At 39.1% G+C, this 18,938-nt stretch overlaps 1 protein-coding gene across 3 annotated transcripts in view; it reads left to right on the top strand.

The window, feature by feature from the left end:
* EPB41L4B (erythrocyte membrane protein band 4.1 like 4B) overlaps nt 1-18,938 on the top strand; it is a 279,948-nt gene that overhangs the window by 108,769 nt on the left and 152,241 nt on the right. For all 3 annotated transcript variants that reach the window (XM_050937694.1, XM_050937692.1, XM_050937693.1), the window contains exons 3-6: nt 4,393-4,435; nt 6,782-6,860; nt 11,781-11,825; nt 15,713-15,765. In XM_050937694.1, coding sequence (XP_050793651.1) covers nt 4,393-4,435; nt 6,782-6,860; nt 11,781-11,825; nt 15,713-15,765 — 220 coding nt within the window. The remainder of the gene's footprint in view (nt 1-4,392; nt 4,436-6,781; nt 6,861-11,780; nt 11,826-15,712; nt 15,766-18,938) is intronic.

Raw genomic sequence — 18,938 nt, 5'->3', positions numbered from 1 at the left:
TTGTTCATGTTAACACTTAACAAAACTTAGGAAGAAAATGTATTTGACAGCGGTTCAGTGCCCTCCCCCGGCCCACACCAGTTAAAGGCTGAGAGAGTTTGTAGACGGTATCTTCTGAGACTTCCAGTAAGTCTTCCAGCAAAACCAGACTTGCCATTCAGGACATTCTGAAGGTTGAAAACAAGCAGGGACAAAACATTTTCCAGGCCTTCTTTATGCATAATAAAGCAGCAAAACAAGTAATAAAAAAGGGTCAAACCCAATTTTTTTCCTTTGCAGGTCACCTTTGAGGGCTTTGTAGCTCAAGACCAGGACTTTGAATTCTTTTATGAAGCAAATGGGGAGCCAATGGAGTTTTCAAAGCACAGGTGTGTGGTGTATTTGTCAGCCTATATTGCTTAAGGAGCATGCTGATGCAGTTGTACCAACTTCAGTCTTCAGTTGGCAGTTGCAGTCATCCTCAGTGTGTTCCAATAGGTACAGCTTATTGGCTGTATCTTGACATAAATGCGTCTCTTATCTTATATGGCTGTTCTATTTTGGAAAAATATTGGTTGTTACCATTATTGAGGAATTACTCACAGTACTTTTCTTCAAGGAGCTGGAAGGTGGTTAAATAAACAGAGAAGTAACTGGAAATTGTCCTAATTCTTCTTTGCATCAGTTTTTCGAAACAAAGAGAACAAAAATAGATTTATCCCAAATGATTTCTAACATTCTGTTGTTAAATAAATATGTCCTTCAGACAAAATCTAGCAAGTTTTCTCTCCAATGGAAATGATCTGGTATAATAACGATTTCATTTCTGCAATGACCTTGGGAAGAATAGTGCTATTAATTCCAGCCAGGTCCTTAAAAACTAAGAATATTGGGCCTGATTCACCATTGTTACACTAGTATAAAAACCAAGTGTAACTCCATTGAAAACATTCTCAGTTGGTGATGTCCATTAAGTTGCTCCAGTTTTACACCAGTGTAATGCAGTGGTGAATCAGGCCCAATCTGAATATGGTTACTGCCGTATTATACACGCCTTGATGAAGACTAAGACATGAAGACAGTGATGATGTCTCAGATAACTGTCAAAATGCAGGTAGCCATTTTTCCTTGCCTTCAACATTCTAAATATAAAAATTGTTATAGAACTTCCCATAGAAAAATAAATTTCAAAATGGAATTACGATTAATCTTCCTTACCTTTCAAGGGCACTGATAACTTGCTCAGAGTCCAAATTGGAGCACGGGAATGTAGTGTAGTAGGAAAAGAGCACTACCTAATTTCTACTCTTGTATCATCCTCAAAGGACCGCTTCTAAGCAGTGGCTCCTTGATGCACTTGGACCCTCACAACTTGAAGTCCATTAGCCTGAGCTCCAGTTTTTAAAAGGAGGCAGACCCTCTGCAGAAGTTATCAAAAAGAGTTCTTGTGGAGTCCCCCAACTCCAGGCAGCTTCATACTAAGACTTCTGGAATTCACCCTTTTGTGTTCATGTTCTGAGTTGGGACAGTGATTATGAGTTCCAGTCAATAGCTTGTAACATAGCCAAGTAAGTTTTGGTTCTTGGCAAAGATGCCTTGAAGTCTTCACTTCCATTTCCATTTCAATTTCTCTGGCTGTATGTCAATTAATAAGAGCGTCTGATTTTTTGCTTAGAGGCTAGGGCCTGCATTCCATTGGCATATGAAATTCTGGCTTCTAAGCTGGTGTGCTTCCAGCATTTATGGCAGCAGAGGCCAATACTGTTTTTTCTTGACACACTTTCAGTGCTCTTGGCCACCTCAGCCATCCAGGCAACTGCAGTCTATAGGGAGGAGTAGGATGATAAAGGCTATTGCTTGGGTTCAGTGGACCTGTAAGAAGACTAACACCATTATGGAGAAACATCCGGACACTGGCTATGGCGGACTTTAGCCCAGTTTTTGCAGAAGCGATCCAAAACAGCTGGGTTTAAGTTGATAGCAGTTCATGAATCTGCAAGGACTAAAATTTCCCCCTGTTTTGGAAAGCGCTGAATAGTGGTATAATGGACCCCTCGAGCATCTGAGTTTGCTTCTCAAAGGAGTGAGTGTAAAATGATGATGTCTAGTGCTTGCTGTTTGTTGTCTCCTGGAGAATCCTACATTTATGACTGTATTGTATATGTAGAAGAAATGAACAGTTACAAATGTACATTAACTGTTTAGGTTAGAACCTCATGTAATAGCCTATTTTGCTACTTATTAAATTCTTAAACGTTTCTTTAAAATTGCTCATTTTTTGTAAAATTATGTATAGATATGACAGATGAATTGGTAATTTGCAGTGTTATGGATGTTTAGCATAATACCACATGCAGACATTCTAAAATGTGTTAATCATTTACAATACACACAATGAAGATAATTCAGAGTACTGAATGAAGCTTTCTCAGTACATTTGAAAAGTGAATAAAAAAGTGAAAAAATGGATTTTTTTTATACGTTTTGGTTTAGAAATAAAACACTGAAGAGTAGTATTCCATGTTAGCTAAATTGTTTTCTTAAACTTTTGTAAAGTCTTAGGTATACACTTTTTTAATCCAGGTGAACTCCAAACAGTCATAGAACTGAACCTTCTGTGTTAGAAATCCTTAAGAAAATGGAATTGTATGTACATATTTAACTTGAAATGACAATACTGATAAATGTGGACAATGCTCCTATAAATATAGCTGGGGATATGTTTTGCTGACTAATGTGTTCGTTGAAGTAAAATGTTCCTCTTCTCTACAAGCAAAAAAATTTAGGAAGTTCTAATTGCATAATTTCAATCAAAAGAGCAAAGCTTGAATAATTTTGTTTCTTCTCAGAAACTTGAAATGTTTACTAGCTGATATCTTGTGAATCTATATTTGCTGGATGAGATAAATAATTGATTATATGTATATTAATTTACAGCTATGTAATATATTTGTATAAAAATTATCATAACATTTTATTTTCACTGTGGTGGTAATTCTCAAATTTGTAAGGAGTTGGCTTCCTTGGTAATTTCTCCCAAGGGAGTCCAGGCAAGCTCTGGGCAACTATAAGCACATTTGGAATAAATGTTCTATTTGTTTTTTATTCTGCAGGGAATTTATTTGCTATTTGGGTTGTGGGTTGGCAAACTTTTAAAATAGACTTTTTACAACTAGCTGTTTCATAAATTTTGCTTTTAGTTAAAGCATCTATAGTAAAACTGTGGTTTTGCTATTTTATTAATTATTTTCACATGCATTTAGCAAAAGCAGAGGAGAATATGTTAAATACCAAATATTTACTCTGATTCTGTTTTTACTTAATATAGAGGGGAAATGCCCCAACAAGAAAAGCAAGCAAAAGGAATAGGCTTCTTTTTCTGAATATTTCTGCTCCAAATTTACTGGTCCTATTAATTTATTTTATCTGTTTTTAAATAAACAGCAAAAAATGTGAAGAGAATTCCTCTTATGGTAAGGTGGCCCAAATTATCATCTGTAATTTAGTGAAGGGACTATCTTGACATGTTATCATCATTTAATATTTATATTTTGGTAACACACCCAGATGCCTCATTCGGGAGTGATTCGTGCTGGGCACTGGGACTATAAAATTTAGGACTAGTCTGTATTGGAAAAGGTTTGCCAACAGAGCACATTGTCCTAGTGTAGACAGAGCTTATATTGGCTCAAGTGCTTTTTTTTGGTGTAGCTAATACCGGTTCCCTGAACAAAATAAGCTATACCAGCAAAGGCACTTTTTTTGCCAGTATAACTGTTTCCATAAAGGCTTTTTCTGGTATAATTTTTTTTTAAAGTAATCATACTCCTAAATGACATTGCTATACCAGTAAAAGTTTTAAGGGTGGACCAGGCCTCAGACTCTGAGCTTGAGAGAACCACAGTGTGGATGGAGGAATACAGAGCAGCAGAGGGAGCTGTGTGGGAGCTCCACCGAGTGGGATTGGACCAGACAATTGTCTGCCTTCAGAAGGTTATGAGTAACAATTAAAGCATTGGGCCCAGAGTTTGAGGAAAACCTTCATTTCCTACACCCCCTGCTGGAATTGTATGTTTGTTTTTTATAGCCTTTCACTGCTAGTTGGGTTGTGCCTCAGAAGGAGGAAGCTCCAAGGATGTGTTTAACTTTTAAAATCCAGTTTTTGCTGATAAGATAGGCACCTGAGAGGTGTGTGTGTGTGCGGGGGGGGGGGGGGGGGGGGAGGGGAAATAGTGTTCAAATAAACCTTTTCTAGTGAAAACAACTATAAAAGATTACCAAATATATATAGATGTCTTTTCTTTTCAGAGCAGAAAACCTTTCCTTTAAATTAATTTGTGCTCTATTATATAGTAAAATACCAGTAAAATCTTGACAATGACTTACTTTTAAACACAGGTTTTCTTTTTTTAGCACTGGCTGGATCATTCTAAACCAATTAAGAAGCAAATAAAAAGTAAGTAACATGAGTCCACAAGTTTTTTATTCCTCCCCTAAGAATTCAGTTTAGAGTATTCGTTAACATGATTGTGAGGCTCCAAATGTTTCCATAATATAGTGAATATTCCTCAGACAATGGATTCAAGTTAATGGTTGGCTGGCTGGCTAATTTTTTTTTTTGTATAAAAGCAAGGGTCACAATGAGTAATGGACCAATCTTCAACTCTCTTCTTTAAATGATTTTTATTTACCGCTTTTGTGAATGCCAAAAGTCCCTTCCTCTTTTCTAGAGGAAAATCCTTGCCTAGAGTTACTTTGTCATAAACCAGGCCTGGGGAGCAAGCATTAGCTTAGGTTGCTGCTAATAGATTCAGCAGCCAAATATCAGTTTAGAAAAACTTATGTGATTTCTCATAGGTGCCTGTTAATAGTAGTTAGAGGCATGGGGGAGAATAGGAGGAAGCTCTCCCCTTTCTTGTAACCCCTAAATTACAAGAAATTAGAAATTGGCCTGGAAAAGAAGGAACGGTGGCAGGAGGGACCTGAGGGTTGGCAGTTCCTGCTGGAAGTTGCAGAAGTCCTTTGAGTTTCATATCCAGGTAGCCTCTGCTGCCTCCCCTTACATCTTCACTGGTGTACTTTCACCTGGTTTAATGTACATAGTTCCTGGATATGTTTGAGTTCCTGTGAGCTGGACTCATGTCACTGGTGGCAAGTGGATGCCAAGAGAGGAGATCATGAGACCATTATTGACAGGGATTGTTAACTCTTTCCTTTGGGAGAGGGTAAAGATGCCAACCACCCTTGAACTATGATTCAACCTTGGCTCAATAAACTGTCCCTTGAAACATCTGTGTTCATCTGATTTCTCCAACTTCATGGATCCCTACTAATCTGGAGTCAGGCCTGGGTATGATATAGAGACAGTAATAGTATCATTGGGCAATAAATGTCTGCTAGCAATGGATATAGGCCAGGTGTCCATGTTGATTTTGAGATCTAACAACTACCGTAGGTATGGCTGATCACAAGATGCTACTGATCAATTTGCAACATCTGGAAGGAGTGGACACAGGTTTTTCTTCAGTGCTCTCTGTTCTTCCCATTCTCAGGGGTCTCAGAGTATTGGAGCTGCTCACCCACTTCTAATGGCCCTTTTATGCAAGGTCTGCAGGGCACTATGCTTTCACTCTTACCACTTCTTGTGTGTATGAGGCTAATAGGGTAGATTGTGAAGAAATGTAGGGTCCATTGCCATTGATAGCTCTGGTGCTTGACTTGACCTTGCCTTTTCATGACATCTCAACCTGCTTCTCTGTATTTGGATACATGATCAGCAAGTGCTTATTCTCTGATATGCCAAGGAAAAGGCAAAATGATCCTAGAGGGAAGAATCAAATATTTTCTGCACAAAAACATTTTTAACAGATTTAGTTTCATTACTTTCACGGTGTCTGGCCCAGTTAGGGGATTGTATGAGAACAAGCTGGCTCAGACCCATGCTAGAGAAGGTAGTGGGGAAACAACTTGATGGGGGTTGTAACAGCTCCATCTCTCAGCGCAATATGTCTTTTCCTTGCCAAAATGGCTTGCATTTTTGGAGAAGTTTTGGTCCTCAGTTGTCTTTGGACAGTGGTGCATATGGCTTTATTTTTCCACCAGTAGCAGCTAGTGTTAAGAGTCAGTGCCCTGAGAAGGTAGATCTCACCAGTAAACTTTTTCACCTACGGTTTTGACTTCTGAAACACCTCTTCTTGGGTTTACCCTTGAAGACAACTTTAAAGCTTCAACTAATGCAGCTTTTGGCTGCCCATTTGCCTAGTAGATTGGGTGATCAATAGGCATTCAGAAACTACAGCAGTGATTGTCATCATATAAGCACCTAGATAGAGAGGTGGTGGATTCTCCATTTCTGAATGTCTTCAAACAAAGACTGGGTGCCTTTCTGGAAGATATACTTTAGCCACACATGCACCATGATAGCCCAAATCAGCAAAGACATATTTGCTGAACCTTTTTAGCTGGAGAACTAAAGTGGGGAGGTCACTCTCTCATGCCCATCAGAGCTTGAATTTTTCCAACATTCCCAGGACAGTGTAAGGCACATCTTTTTGTACAAACATTTGCTTGACAAATGATCCATGGTTTAATTACTTATTATATTGGCTGTGGTAGCACACTAAAATGCCCACAACAGGCACATAGTTATTTCTTGTTGTAAGTATTTTTAGTTTAAGACACATAGTCAAATGTTACTGTGATAAGGACACTTTAAAATATAATTATTTTGTGTTAAATTTTTCTTGCTCTATGGGATCACCAAATCTGTGTAAACTTCTGTTTTGAATCTTTGTGTATACAGTTGGACCTCCGTACACTTTGCATTTTCGAATTAAATATTACTCGTCAGAACCGAACAACCTTCACGAGGAGTTTACAAGGTAGGAAATAACTGTGATTGCTAAACTGATGTCTGACAATGGGGTTTATAAGGTATTTGGGGATTAAACTGTGGGGAAGGGAGAAATTTGGGTTATATGTGCTTCCTTGGTAGAATAGGCATCATGTTCAATCTTCTAGTTGGTGTTTTATGACGGTCTATGAACCATACCCTACTTTCCGTTTTTTGCCCAGACCTGCTGTTTTGGCCTCTCAGGTCCTTCTGGATGGAGGGGCAGATGGACCAGAGCAGTGGTATTTCCCTCCAACTCTCCATGTGTTTTAGGCATTTTGACTTTGGAAAGGGAGCCATGACTGGATAGGTAGGAGCTGAACCTGGAGAAGGACTTTCTGCAGCAGTATTGCCTGTCAAACCCACGGTGGGTGGGGGAGTAGGAGCGGGGTTTCCAATCTATAATGCCGACAGCTGGGCTCTGTGCTTTTCTCTGCTGTGAAATGTAGAGGTGATCAAATAAAAGTCAAATGGGTCAAAGAAAGACCCCAAAGCAGCAGAATTTTGGGAGGATTGGGAGCAATGCTAACAGCTCAATCATCTCTACCCCCTTTTCCTCCTCCCTCCCCCCACTTTGTTCAAGGTGGATGACTTGTGGTCTTTGAGAACATTCTGTACTTGTTAAGTGAGGAGCCCTCCACAATTCAGGAGAAATTCGGTATCATGAAAGCGGTGGGGGGGAGAGGGTGATTGCCTATTTTTGCACTTCCCATTCCTCCTAACTCTTCTGATCACTCGGTCAGGCCAAATTGTCTCTCTAATTATTTTGTACCCTTCCTGCTATTATTTTTCTGTTTCTGACAATTCGGAGCTTCTTAGTGTGGTTTTTTTTTGTTTTTTTTTTTGTTTTAATTTGCTCTGCATTGCTAATTGGGCCAAGCTGTTTCCACCATACTCTTCAAAGATTAAATTGATCATTTTATAGTGCTTATAAGAAACTTTTAGTCAGCAGATCTCCGTTTACTATAGCCTTATCTCCTGCAGTGATTAAATACTACTTTGACTGCTGTGTGACAAGAAGATTAAAGAGCCAATTGTAATTGCCCACTTATTTACTATGAAACCTCTATAGAAGCCTTAGTATACATTATCAATTACAGCAGTAGCAATAAACTGATAAAATGACACTTTTTCATACAGGTCATAATTAACCTATGGAACTCACTGCCACTGATATAATTGAGTTCAAGAGTTCAGTACGATTCCTAAAAGGATTAGATATCTGCATATATAATGAGAAGATTCATAGTTACATTATGTAGGATGATATATAAAAAACATGTTAGAATAGATATACACCCTCATACTTCAGGGTTTAAACTGGTGTTAAATTTCACCAATGAGCAGGTTATTCCATTGTCTATCACAGGATTTCTTTTACATTTCTCGGCAGCATCTGATGGCAGTCATTTTCAAAGAAAGGGCACTGGACTAAATGGATCTTTGATGTGATCTAGTAAGGCAGTTGCTATATAGCACTATAAACTGTATAGTTCGGACTATAAGCTTCTGGAGCTGTATAATCCAATCACTGCTAAAAAGGAAAATTCTAATTTTTTTAATGAACCTCCACTCTAGCTAGGCTGTATTTCCCAACATCCTGTAGAGTTAGGTAAGAGACCAGGAAAGCAGGTGCAAATTCAGTGCAGGGGAAGGGGGGAAGATTTATAGTGGTAACAAAATGAGCTAATTGAAGAAGAAATTACACTAGATCTTTGTCCTGTATAAAGATATTTTTAACAGATGCAGATGCCTTTTGAGGCTGTAAAAATAATGTGTCAAGTATCAGAGGGGTAGCCGTGTTAGTCTGGATCTGTAAAAGCAGCAAAGAATCCTGTGGCACCTTATAGACTAACAGACATTTTGGAGCATGAGTTTTCGTGGGTGAATACCCACTTCGTCAGATGTATGTCTGACGATGCATCTGACGAAGTGGGTATGCATGCATCTGACGAAGTGGGTATTCACCCACGAAAGCTCATGTTTCAAGACGTCTGTTAGTCTATAAGGTGCCACAGGATTCTTTGCTGCTTTTAAAAATAACGTGGACACAGTTAATACTTTTATGGGAAAGTGATGACATTTCTTAAACTTTAATGCACCGAGGAAGGCATCTGCTGGCATTTTTGTCTACAGGGCTTCATTAGTTTCAGTTGGAATAACAATGGGTTGTTTCTTTTGAAGAATGTAATTTGCTGCTTGAAGTGGGATACCAGAAAATGAGATGCAGTAGTAAGGTTGCACAGAAAAAGAAAATAACAGAGAGTCAGGTATGAAGAGGGTTGCGGTATTCCTCAGGGTAGCAAAGTGGTGGTATTGCCTGGATTATCGTCCCCAAATTTACCGGCATTCATGTTATTTCGAAATCCTGGAGCAAATAATAGGGACAGATTTTCTAAGCCCAGATTTCTGGGGTGGTGCACAATTAATTTTACATATACAAATACTGACATGTAAATGGCAACCCAGGTATCAGCTGTGTATGTAAATTAGGCATGAGTAAAAATCTGAGCCCTACTCTTTTTCCATGAGCTTTTCTACTGCATAGGGTATAGAAAAGCTTGATAAAACATGCCTTTGGCTCTTGTTCCCCTGTCTATTTTGAACTGATTCAGTCTTCTAAATATTGAAAGGTCAGCTCACAATTTCCCAAACACATGAATGTGAAAAATTAGTTTGTTCATCACAAGGTGCTGGTGACTCACAGTGCCTGATCCTTCCTATTCTGTTCCCAACATGTCTTTCAGTGCCAATAGAGAAATTAATAGAGACGTTCGCTGTGCTCTTCTTTTTGAAGACTGGAGACATGCATCATGCTGCTTTGAGCCCAGATGTCTTACTCATTTCATTCACCTCTTAACTCGCCCCTCAGCGGGTAGAAGAGGCTGGACAGCCCCAACCCTTGCCATCCCCTAACCTCAAAGAGGGACACCCTGCTCCAGAAGACCCAAGGCAGAAGCCACTTTGGCTTGGTCTACACTACTACTTATGTCAGTATAACTTATTTCACTTGAGGGTGTGAATAAGCCACTCCCTGAGTGACATAAGTTATGCTGACCTAAGTGCTTGTGTAGACAGTGCTATGTCAGTGGGATAGCATCTTCTTCCAACTTAGCTACCACCTTTCATGGAGGTGGATTTATTATACCAATGGGAGAGCTCTCTCCCATCAGAATAGAGCATCTACACCAGATGTGCTGCTAGCCCTTAGTGTGAGATTGCTGAGGTGGGAGGGTGGGGGAGGAAAGACCAGGTGAGATGCCCCAGGAAGCAAGGTGGTTGTGAGATTTTTCCCAGCCCGTGAACCTTTTAATAAAAATAAAACAAATGAATCCTCAGGCTTAGGAAAGAGTGGCATGTGGATAGGGCGTTAGTCTGGGAGACCCAGATTCAGTTACCTGCTCCACCATAGACTCCCTATGTGGCCTTGGGCAGTCACTAGATCTCTATGTGCCTCCACATCCCCATCTACAAAATGAGGATCTCTGAGTTAAGGAGTTTATTTACAATTAAAGATTGTGAGGCATGTAGGGTATGTCTACACTGCAATGTAAGCCCAGGGTTAGTGGGACTTGAGTCAATTGACCTGTGTTAAGCAGCTCTGGGCATGAGCATCTACATTGTATTTTAACCCTATGTTAAGAGCTTTCTAACTCGTGCTTGAACCTAGGGCTCTGGTGTCCACAATGCAGTGTGCAGCCCCAAGTCAATGTAACCAGATCCCAGAGACCCTAGCACCCACCCTCGTCCCTCTGAAATGTGGCCATTCTAGCCCTAGAACCATGCTGCACTGTGGAAAAAACTTCACTGCCCACCCTACACATTACCAGGAAGCAGCTCGCTTTGCAAAAGACTTGATCGGTTCACTCTCCATTGCAAACCCAGGAGGCTCTCTGATAGTGTGCTTGCAGATCGGTGATCAGAAGAGAATGAGTGAATGCTAAAATTGAACTTCTGCCAAAAGGGGATGGGGCTTCCATTTGCAATAGAGTGGATTGCAGATTGTTGGGATAGAGAGGAGTAGGGAAATTGTCCCATGGAATTGTGGGATACTTCCAGCTGACTCCAGGGAACAGAAATAACCTGTGCCTGCTGGTGAGGGGTGGGGGGGAGAACAACGTGAAGGCAGCCTGCTTCAGCAGTGATACTGCTGTGAGCATGCTCAGTACAAGCCAAGCAGCAAATCTGAGGGGGCACGTGACACCCCTCCCCCTGCGTGCCTCACCTCTGCCTGAGAACCATAGCTACACTGCAAAGCAAAGGGGTTTGGACCCTGGGTCCCAGCTTGACTCAAGCTTGGATCCTCCAGCCCTGCAGGGTCCTGTGATTCTGAGTTCAAGCCCTGGGTTAGCGCAATTGCAGTGTAGACACAAAGGGAGTTTTCCCTGAGCTTGGGCTCAGACACAGCTTGCATTGCAGTATAGGCATACCTCTAGATGCTACAGCAATGAGTGAACCTTTGTTCTTCTCTCATTCAAAGCTCTTTTAATTTTTAAAATAAAGCCATAATTGCATTTAGACTTCATAGCTCATTTAGGCTGCAATTCAGAACAGCACTTAAGTATGGGCTTATGTCCCATTGGCTCAATGCTCAAAGTTGAGTACAGGTTTTCTTAAATAAGGATGGGTTCCTGAAATGCTACTTTACGACTTCATCCTGCAATACGTTGAGCACTCCTGCAAGGTGTAGAATGTTCTGAACTTCAACTGACTTCAATGAGAGTTAAGGGTACTTAGCATCACACAGTGCTCTTTATAATTGATCCTGAAGCTCATATAGCTTACAAAATCAGTTTATGGAAATGTCTTGACTAAGAGCGTACTCTTGACAAAGAGATGAGAGCTGAAAAGATGACTCTGTATGCATTTGATTGTTTGCTTATATTTATTTATTTAATGTATTTGTTAGGTACCTGTTTGTATTACAGCTCCGACAAGACATTCTTTCAGGAAAGTAAGTACATTTTTGTTGCTGTAACCTTGCTTAAAGTGTAAGTAAAAGAGCACCACTTTCAGGGTTAAAAGTATTACTTTAAGCCCATAAGCTCTTGCTAATCCTTTCTGTTATTCAAAGATGTATATAAGAAATTGTAAATTGCATTTACTGATCCAGTGTTCTCTTGTACGTTTTTTCTTTTTCTATTAGAGTAAAGAAATGTTTACATATACATTAATGATAACCAAATTAATAAAATCTAGTGGAATAAGAACTTTTTCATTTGGTGAGAAGGTGGTAGAAACATATCTATGCATACAATATTATGCAGAGCTTTCTGTGTCATAGCTTTAACAATTCTGTTATCCTTAATGGCTGTTTTCATGTTACAGATGTAATTGTAAGTGAACATTATGCTGCAATTAGCCATTGTTAAATATTCAAAAATAAAATACACTGATACAACATGATTAAAATAAACAAACTTACATGAATCATACTAATCCTATGTATCCTGTTATCTTACGTATATGTCAATATCAGATTTGAAATTGAAATGAGAAATAGTCAAAATAGGACCCTTAAAAGAAACTGAGAAGCTCTAAGAGCGCTTAATTTGAACAATATATGGTGGTGAAACTGGACATTGTGTTCTGTATGGAGTGGAAGATGGGAGTGATCAGCAAGAAAAGGTACCTTATTGAGGTCAGAATATGTAGGGATAAAGTGAGAAAGGCCAAAAGCCATGTAGAATTGGTCCTTGCAAATGGAATTAAAACTAGTAGTAAAAGATTCTGTTGCCATATAAATGAGAAGAAAACAAAGAAAGAAGAAGTGGGACTACTAAACCCTGAGGATCGAGTGGAGGTTAAGGTTAATCTAGGCATGGCCCAACATCTAAAAAAATATTTTGCCTCAGTCTTTAATGAGGCTAATGAGGAGCTTTGGGATAATGGTAGAATGACAAATAGGAACGAGGATATGGAGGTAGAAGCCAAGCTCGAACAGTTTAATGGGATGAAATCGGGGGGGGGGGGGGGGAGGGGCCCAGATAATCTTCATCCAAGAATATTAAAGGAACTGGCACATGAAATTGCAAGCCCAGTAGCAAGAATTTTTAATGAATCTGTAAACTCAGGTGTTGTACCATATGACTGGAGAATTGCTAACATAGTTCCTATCTTTAAGAAAGGGAAAAAAGGTGATCCAGGCAACTACAGGCCTGTCAGTTTGACATCTGTAGTATGCAAGGTCATGTAAAAATGTTTGAAAGAGAAAATAATTAAGGGCATTGAAGTCAGTGGTAATTGGGACAAATTACAACATGGTTTTACAAATGGTAGATCATGCCAAACCAACCTGATCTCCTCCTTTGAGAAAGTAACAGATTTTTTAGACAAAGGAAACATAGTGGATCTAATTTACCTCAGTTTCAGTGCAGATACGGTTCCACGTGGGTAATTATTAACTAAATTGGAAAAGATGGGGATCAATATGAAAATTGAAAAGTGGATAAGGAACTGGTTAAAGGGGCGACTACAACGAGTTGTACTGAAAGGTGAACTGTCAGACTGGAGGGAGGTTACTAGTGGAGTTCCTCAGGGATTGGTTTTGAGACCAATCTTATTTAATCTTTTTATTACTGACCTTGGCATAAAAAGTGTGAATGTGCTAATAAAGTGTGCGGATGAGACAAACCTGGGAGGTATTGCCAATACAGAGAAGGACCCAGATATTATACAGGAAGATCTGGATGACCATGTAAACTCCTAGTAATAGGATGAAATTTAATAGTGAAAAGTGCAAGATCATGCATTTAGGGATTAATAACAAGAATTATTGTTATAAGGTGGGGACGCATGAGTTAGAAGTAACAGAGGCGGAGAAGGACCTTGGAGTATTGGTTGATCACAGGATGACTATGAGCCACCAATGTGATATAGCCATGAAAAAAGTTAATGTGGTCTTGGGATGCATCAACTGAGGTATTTCCAATAGAGATAAGAAAGTGTTAGTACCGTTATACAAGGGACTGGTGAGACCTCATCTGAAATACTGAGTGCAGTTCTGGTCTCCCATGTTTAAGAAGGATGAATTCAAACGAACAGGTACAGAGAAGAGCTACTAGGATGATCCGAGGAATGGAAAACCTATCTTATGAAAGGAGACTGAAACAGCTTGGCTTGTTTAGCCTAACCAAAAGAAGGCTGAGGGGAGATATGATTGCTCTTTATAAATATATCAGAGGGATAAATATCAGGGAGGAAGAGGAATTTTTTAAGCTTAGTACCAATGTGGACACAAGAACAAATGGATATAAACTGGACACTAGGAAGTTTAGAGTTGAAATTAGATGAAAGTTTCTAACCATCAGAGGAGTGAAGTTCTGGAACAGCCTTCCAAAGGGAATAGTGGGGGCAAAAGACATATCTGGCTTTAAGACTAAGCTTGATAAGTTTATGGAGGGGATGGTATGATGGGATAGCCTAATATTGGCAATTAATAGTCTTTGACTATTAGCAGTAAATATGCCCAATGGTTTGTGATGGGATGTTAGATGAGGTGGGATCTGAGTTACTACAGAAAATTCATTCCTGGGTGTCTTACTGGTGAGTTTTGCCCACATGCTCAGGGTTTAGCTGATCGCCATATTTGTGGTCGGGAATGAATTTTCCTCCAGGGCAGATTGGCAGAGGCCCTGGGGGATTTTTGCTTTCCTTTGCAGCATGGGGCACAGGTCACTTACTGGAAGATTCTCTGCATCTTGAAACCATGATTTGAGGACTTCAGTGGGTCACACATAGATTTGATACGGGAGTGGGTGGGTGAGATTCTGTAGCCTGCGTTGTGCAGGAGGTCAGAGTAGATGATCATAGTGGTCCCTTCTGACCTTGAAGTCTCTGATTCTATGTATGTTTAAAAAGAGAGAGAGAGAGTATACATTTTCATTTCCAAGTAGCAAGTTCCAGAAGAGAAACCTCCATGCTTCATTTGGTTTGGAGAAATAATTTTTACACAAAGGACATAATCCTTTTAAAATTGCTCCTTTCTTCAGTCACAGAAAAGCAAGAAAAAGATTTGGTTAAAAAATAGCTAAAGTACAGTAAATATTGTATTTTTTTGTGGTTTTTTGGAGATTAGAAGGTTTCAATCTGAACCAGAAGTTTATTATTTATTATACAGTAGAACAAATGGCACATACAAATGGGAAAATGATTTTACTCCATGTGTAATTAGGGCTAAGAATGTCTTGATCTGTAAGTTTATTTAAAATGTAATCTGAGCTTGCCATTCTTGTCAGTATGACAGAGGCATGAGAGTGGAAAAAACACTCAATAATAATGTCAACGCTTCTTATTTAAGACACTTGGAAAAAAAGTGTTTTACAGCCTCACTCTTGTTGACAAATGTAATCGTGTATTTGTGAGGTGTGTGTGTGTGTGTATCTATCTATATATCTATATATCTATCTATATATATATATATATATATAAACATTCATTTATTTTAAAAGTTATAAAGAGAAATATTTAATCTTAGACTGGGGTGTTTCCTAGAATCCATTGTAGGAATACTACCTATTTCCTTCTTCTGGATTAATGTTTTGAGTATTAGTTTAAACATGATTTATAGTTGAGCATATCATGTTTTCAGTATTAATGAGAAATTACTAAACCAAGATATTATTAGTTTAATTACTAACTTGTAACTGAAATTAACTAAATGGAAATATTAGTATTTGAATTATCTAAATACCATGCAATTTAACTGATACTTTGGAGTCAATATTTTATTTTCAGTTAGATTGTTGGAGAACTCTTTTAGAGTCTTCTGGAGAAAGTGCTTCTATAAAGTATACTTTAAGAAATGTGCATATTTTTATTGTTTGTTTCATCTCTTTAAAGACTGAAATGTCCGTATGACACTGCTGTGGAACTAGCAGCTCTGTGTCTTCAAGGTATGTGATTATTTAGAAGTAATTTGCATAACCTTTTATTTTAAAAAGTTGACCAACAATTTCTTCACACATTTTTCCTTTTTGTCATGAATAGGCACTAATTGACTGTACATTTGTTTAAGTGACAGCTGTTTTTATTGTGGTTAATCATTGGTATCATAAATTTACAGAGTTTTAGAATCTGACTCACAATCAGACATTTGTGAAACTTTTGTAATGAAACTCAGTTCAGTTCCTTGTTTTGAAAATATGTGCTATGGCTTCACTGAGCATAGGCCTAATTTTGGGCATGGTCCAAAGTCCACTCAGGTCAAAAGGAGTCTTTCCATTAAATATAATGGGCTTTGGATCCTCCAGATTGAGTGTTTGAGAGTGGGGGGGATTTATGGCCCAAATTCAATAATAGGGACCAATTAGTGGTTTTGGATTAGATTGACTATGAAATTTTGGATTCAGTTCAGCCTTGGATTAGGAACAAAATTCAAGGAAGACAAGACCAGGCAAAAGTAGTAGTAATAACAATAACATCATTTCCCATGAAATTGTGATCCGTATTGCACAGTTTTGTTCATACTGTGAACTTACACAAAGATGATAAAGAAATTGTTTACTCCCTTTTCTTTTCATTCATGTTGCTTCTTTACTCTCTCAACATGCACCTTCTGAGTTCAAGTCCAGAGTCCACGTTAGCTTCAAATTGTTATGCACTTATTTTTATCTGTGGAGACTCTAGAATATCACAAGCACCGGTAACTTCATCCCAATTTTAGACAAGGAGAACTGTTCATAGAACAGCTTGACATGTCTGCAGTTCTCATAATCAAAGATGGAGAATTATATCTCTACTAAGAAAAGGAATAGAGCAGGTCATCCATTTACGGCATTACCAGTATCATAAAAGAATTTTTTCTTATCCGGTATCAAAACCAATATTTTTAAAACTGTATGTCAAAACAAAGTACTTGTAAATGGTGATGGCATTTTTTTCTTTGACCCAATCAATTTTTCTCTATTTGGAGGTACTTATAGTAACTTTCTCTAAAATAACGTCCTACGTTGGCACTGTAATATTGAATTCTCTCTGTCTGCAGATATTAGAATTGCAATTTTGGATCATTTATTGCATATTTCTTTCCTTTATATTGATATTGAAGACTTGTAAATAAGCAGAGGAGTTTAAAGAACTGTAAAATGATTATTCCCTCCTCAGTAGTTTAAACTTCACCCTAAATTTAAATGTATCTTTTAATGTGGCTTTTTTAAGGGTGAGCAGGATGATAAAAGGGCAGGTCACATAGGAATTGGTGTGTTAACCATTTTAAATGGGTCCCAGATTCTTTCTCTTAACCAAGATTCTATTTTTACTTCACTGTTATGGCTGGTTTATGAATAATATTGTTCTATTAGTTGAAACAATGAAAGAATTAATCTAACTGCCTTAAGAGCTGATGTTTTCTCTGCATTGTCTTTGAGATGTAAATTGTACTTTTGTAAAGAAAAATCTGGAGAGACGCATCTATTCGTGCTTTTGTAGCTGCTTTAGAATTCTCCTGTATTGCAGCTTTCTCTTTATGTTTGGTTTTATTCAGTCTAAAATAATTGGTACAATATGTTAAATTATATATTTAAGGTCACTGACACAGTTCTCTTAACCAGCTGCATTTCTGAGCTATTAATTGAAACCAACAGGTGAACTCTGTCTGATATATTTTAAATATCTCAAGTTGTGTGTTTGCATTATCACATTATAAATCCTATTACACATTTATTTTTCTTTCTACGTTAGACAGACAGTGGTGTCGCTACAGGTGAAATAATTTTACACTTTTTAAAGACACCTGGGTAGCTACCTCATTTTAAAATGCATCCACCAGTTGGTGCATTTATTTATAATTTGCCAATTTACACATGTTAGAATGCAGGTACATAATTTTTTTACAACAATATGTATATAAAAAAGAACATGCTCCAAGATAAGCCATCCTCATCCCTGAACCTCCAGTAAAAACCTGAGAAAAGAGATGGACCTAGGACTATGCCTCAAATGTCAACAAATTTGACTCTGCTGATTTATCCTGATCAACATCAGAGGCTTCTGACTTCTCTCAGACACAAAACAGCAGCAGAGTTGTCAAATATCTCTGTGAAAACTTGCGTATATGTTTTATCGTTGTAATTCATATTGGAAAATACTGTTGAGCAAAAAATTATCACACGTACATGATCTCATTATATTTAATATTTTAGGAACCCTAAAATTTGATCATAAATTTAACTGTCGGCTAACAATTAATCTAGGTGTCCTTGATCACTTAAATCATTTTTTATCTTCAAAAAGACTATTTTTCCATGTAAATAGTCTTTCTATTCTGTGTTTCTGCAACTTATGTGTAACGTTCACATGAAGCAATAGTAGATTTTCTTCAACAGAACTGACTTTCTCAATTCCTTTGTTGTTCATGGCAGCAAGAACACAGATGCATTATAAATAAGGCTATGCATGTGTCACAGAAGTCATGGACTCTGTGACTTTCCATGACTTCTGCAGCGGCCAGTGCTGACCCTGGGCCAGCAGCAGGAGTTTGGATGTGTGGGAGGGGGCTCAGGGCTGGGACAGGGAGTTTAAGGTGCGGGCCGTGCTTACCTTGGGGGGTGGCAGGGCTCCCCGGCTCCCACTGGCATATCCCCGCAGCTCCTAGGCAAAGAGGCAGGGGGCTCTGCATGTAGCTCGTCGCCGCAGGCACTGCCTCCACAGCTCCCATTGGCTGTGGTTCCCACCCAGCCAGCAGGGGTCCAGGGTTGCGCCTGGCCCCCAACCCCAGCTCCAGCGGGGATCCCGCGCAGCGCTTCCCTCCCCGCCCCCCCAAGCATGGGTCCCAGGCTGCAAGCTGCCGCTCACGCGCACGCGCACACACACACAAACACACCTTCTTGTGCCAGTGGGGATCCTGGGTCGTGCACCACCACCCGCCTCCTCCTCCACAGCAGCGGGGGTCCTGGGCCACCCTCCTCAGCACCCACGGTGCCCCCAGACCGCCCCTACCCAAGTTCCTCCAGCCCAAGTTTTAGTTAGGGGCATATAGTAAAAGTCATGGGCAGGTCATGGGTCGTGAATTTTTGTTTACTGCCCATGACCTGTCCATCACTTTTACTAAAAGTACCCATTAAAGCAC

This window comes from Gopherus flavomarginatus, chromosome 2 (assembly GCF_025201925.1).
Source record: "Gopherus flavomarginatus isolate rGopFla2 chromosome 2, rGopFla2.mat.asm, whole genome shotgun sequence".
NCBI classification, from domain to species: domain Eukaryota; kingdom Metazoa; phylum Chordata; order Testudines; family Testudinidae; genus Gopherus; species Gopherus flavomarginatus.
Note: the sequence above shows the minus strand (reverse complement) of the source record. Positions and strands in the feature narration are given on the sequence as shown.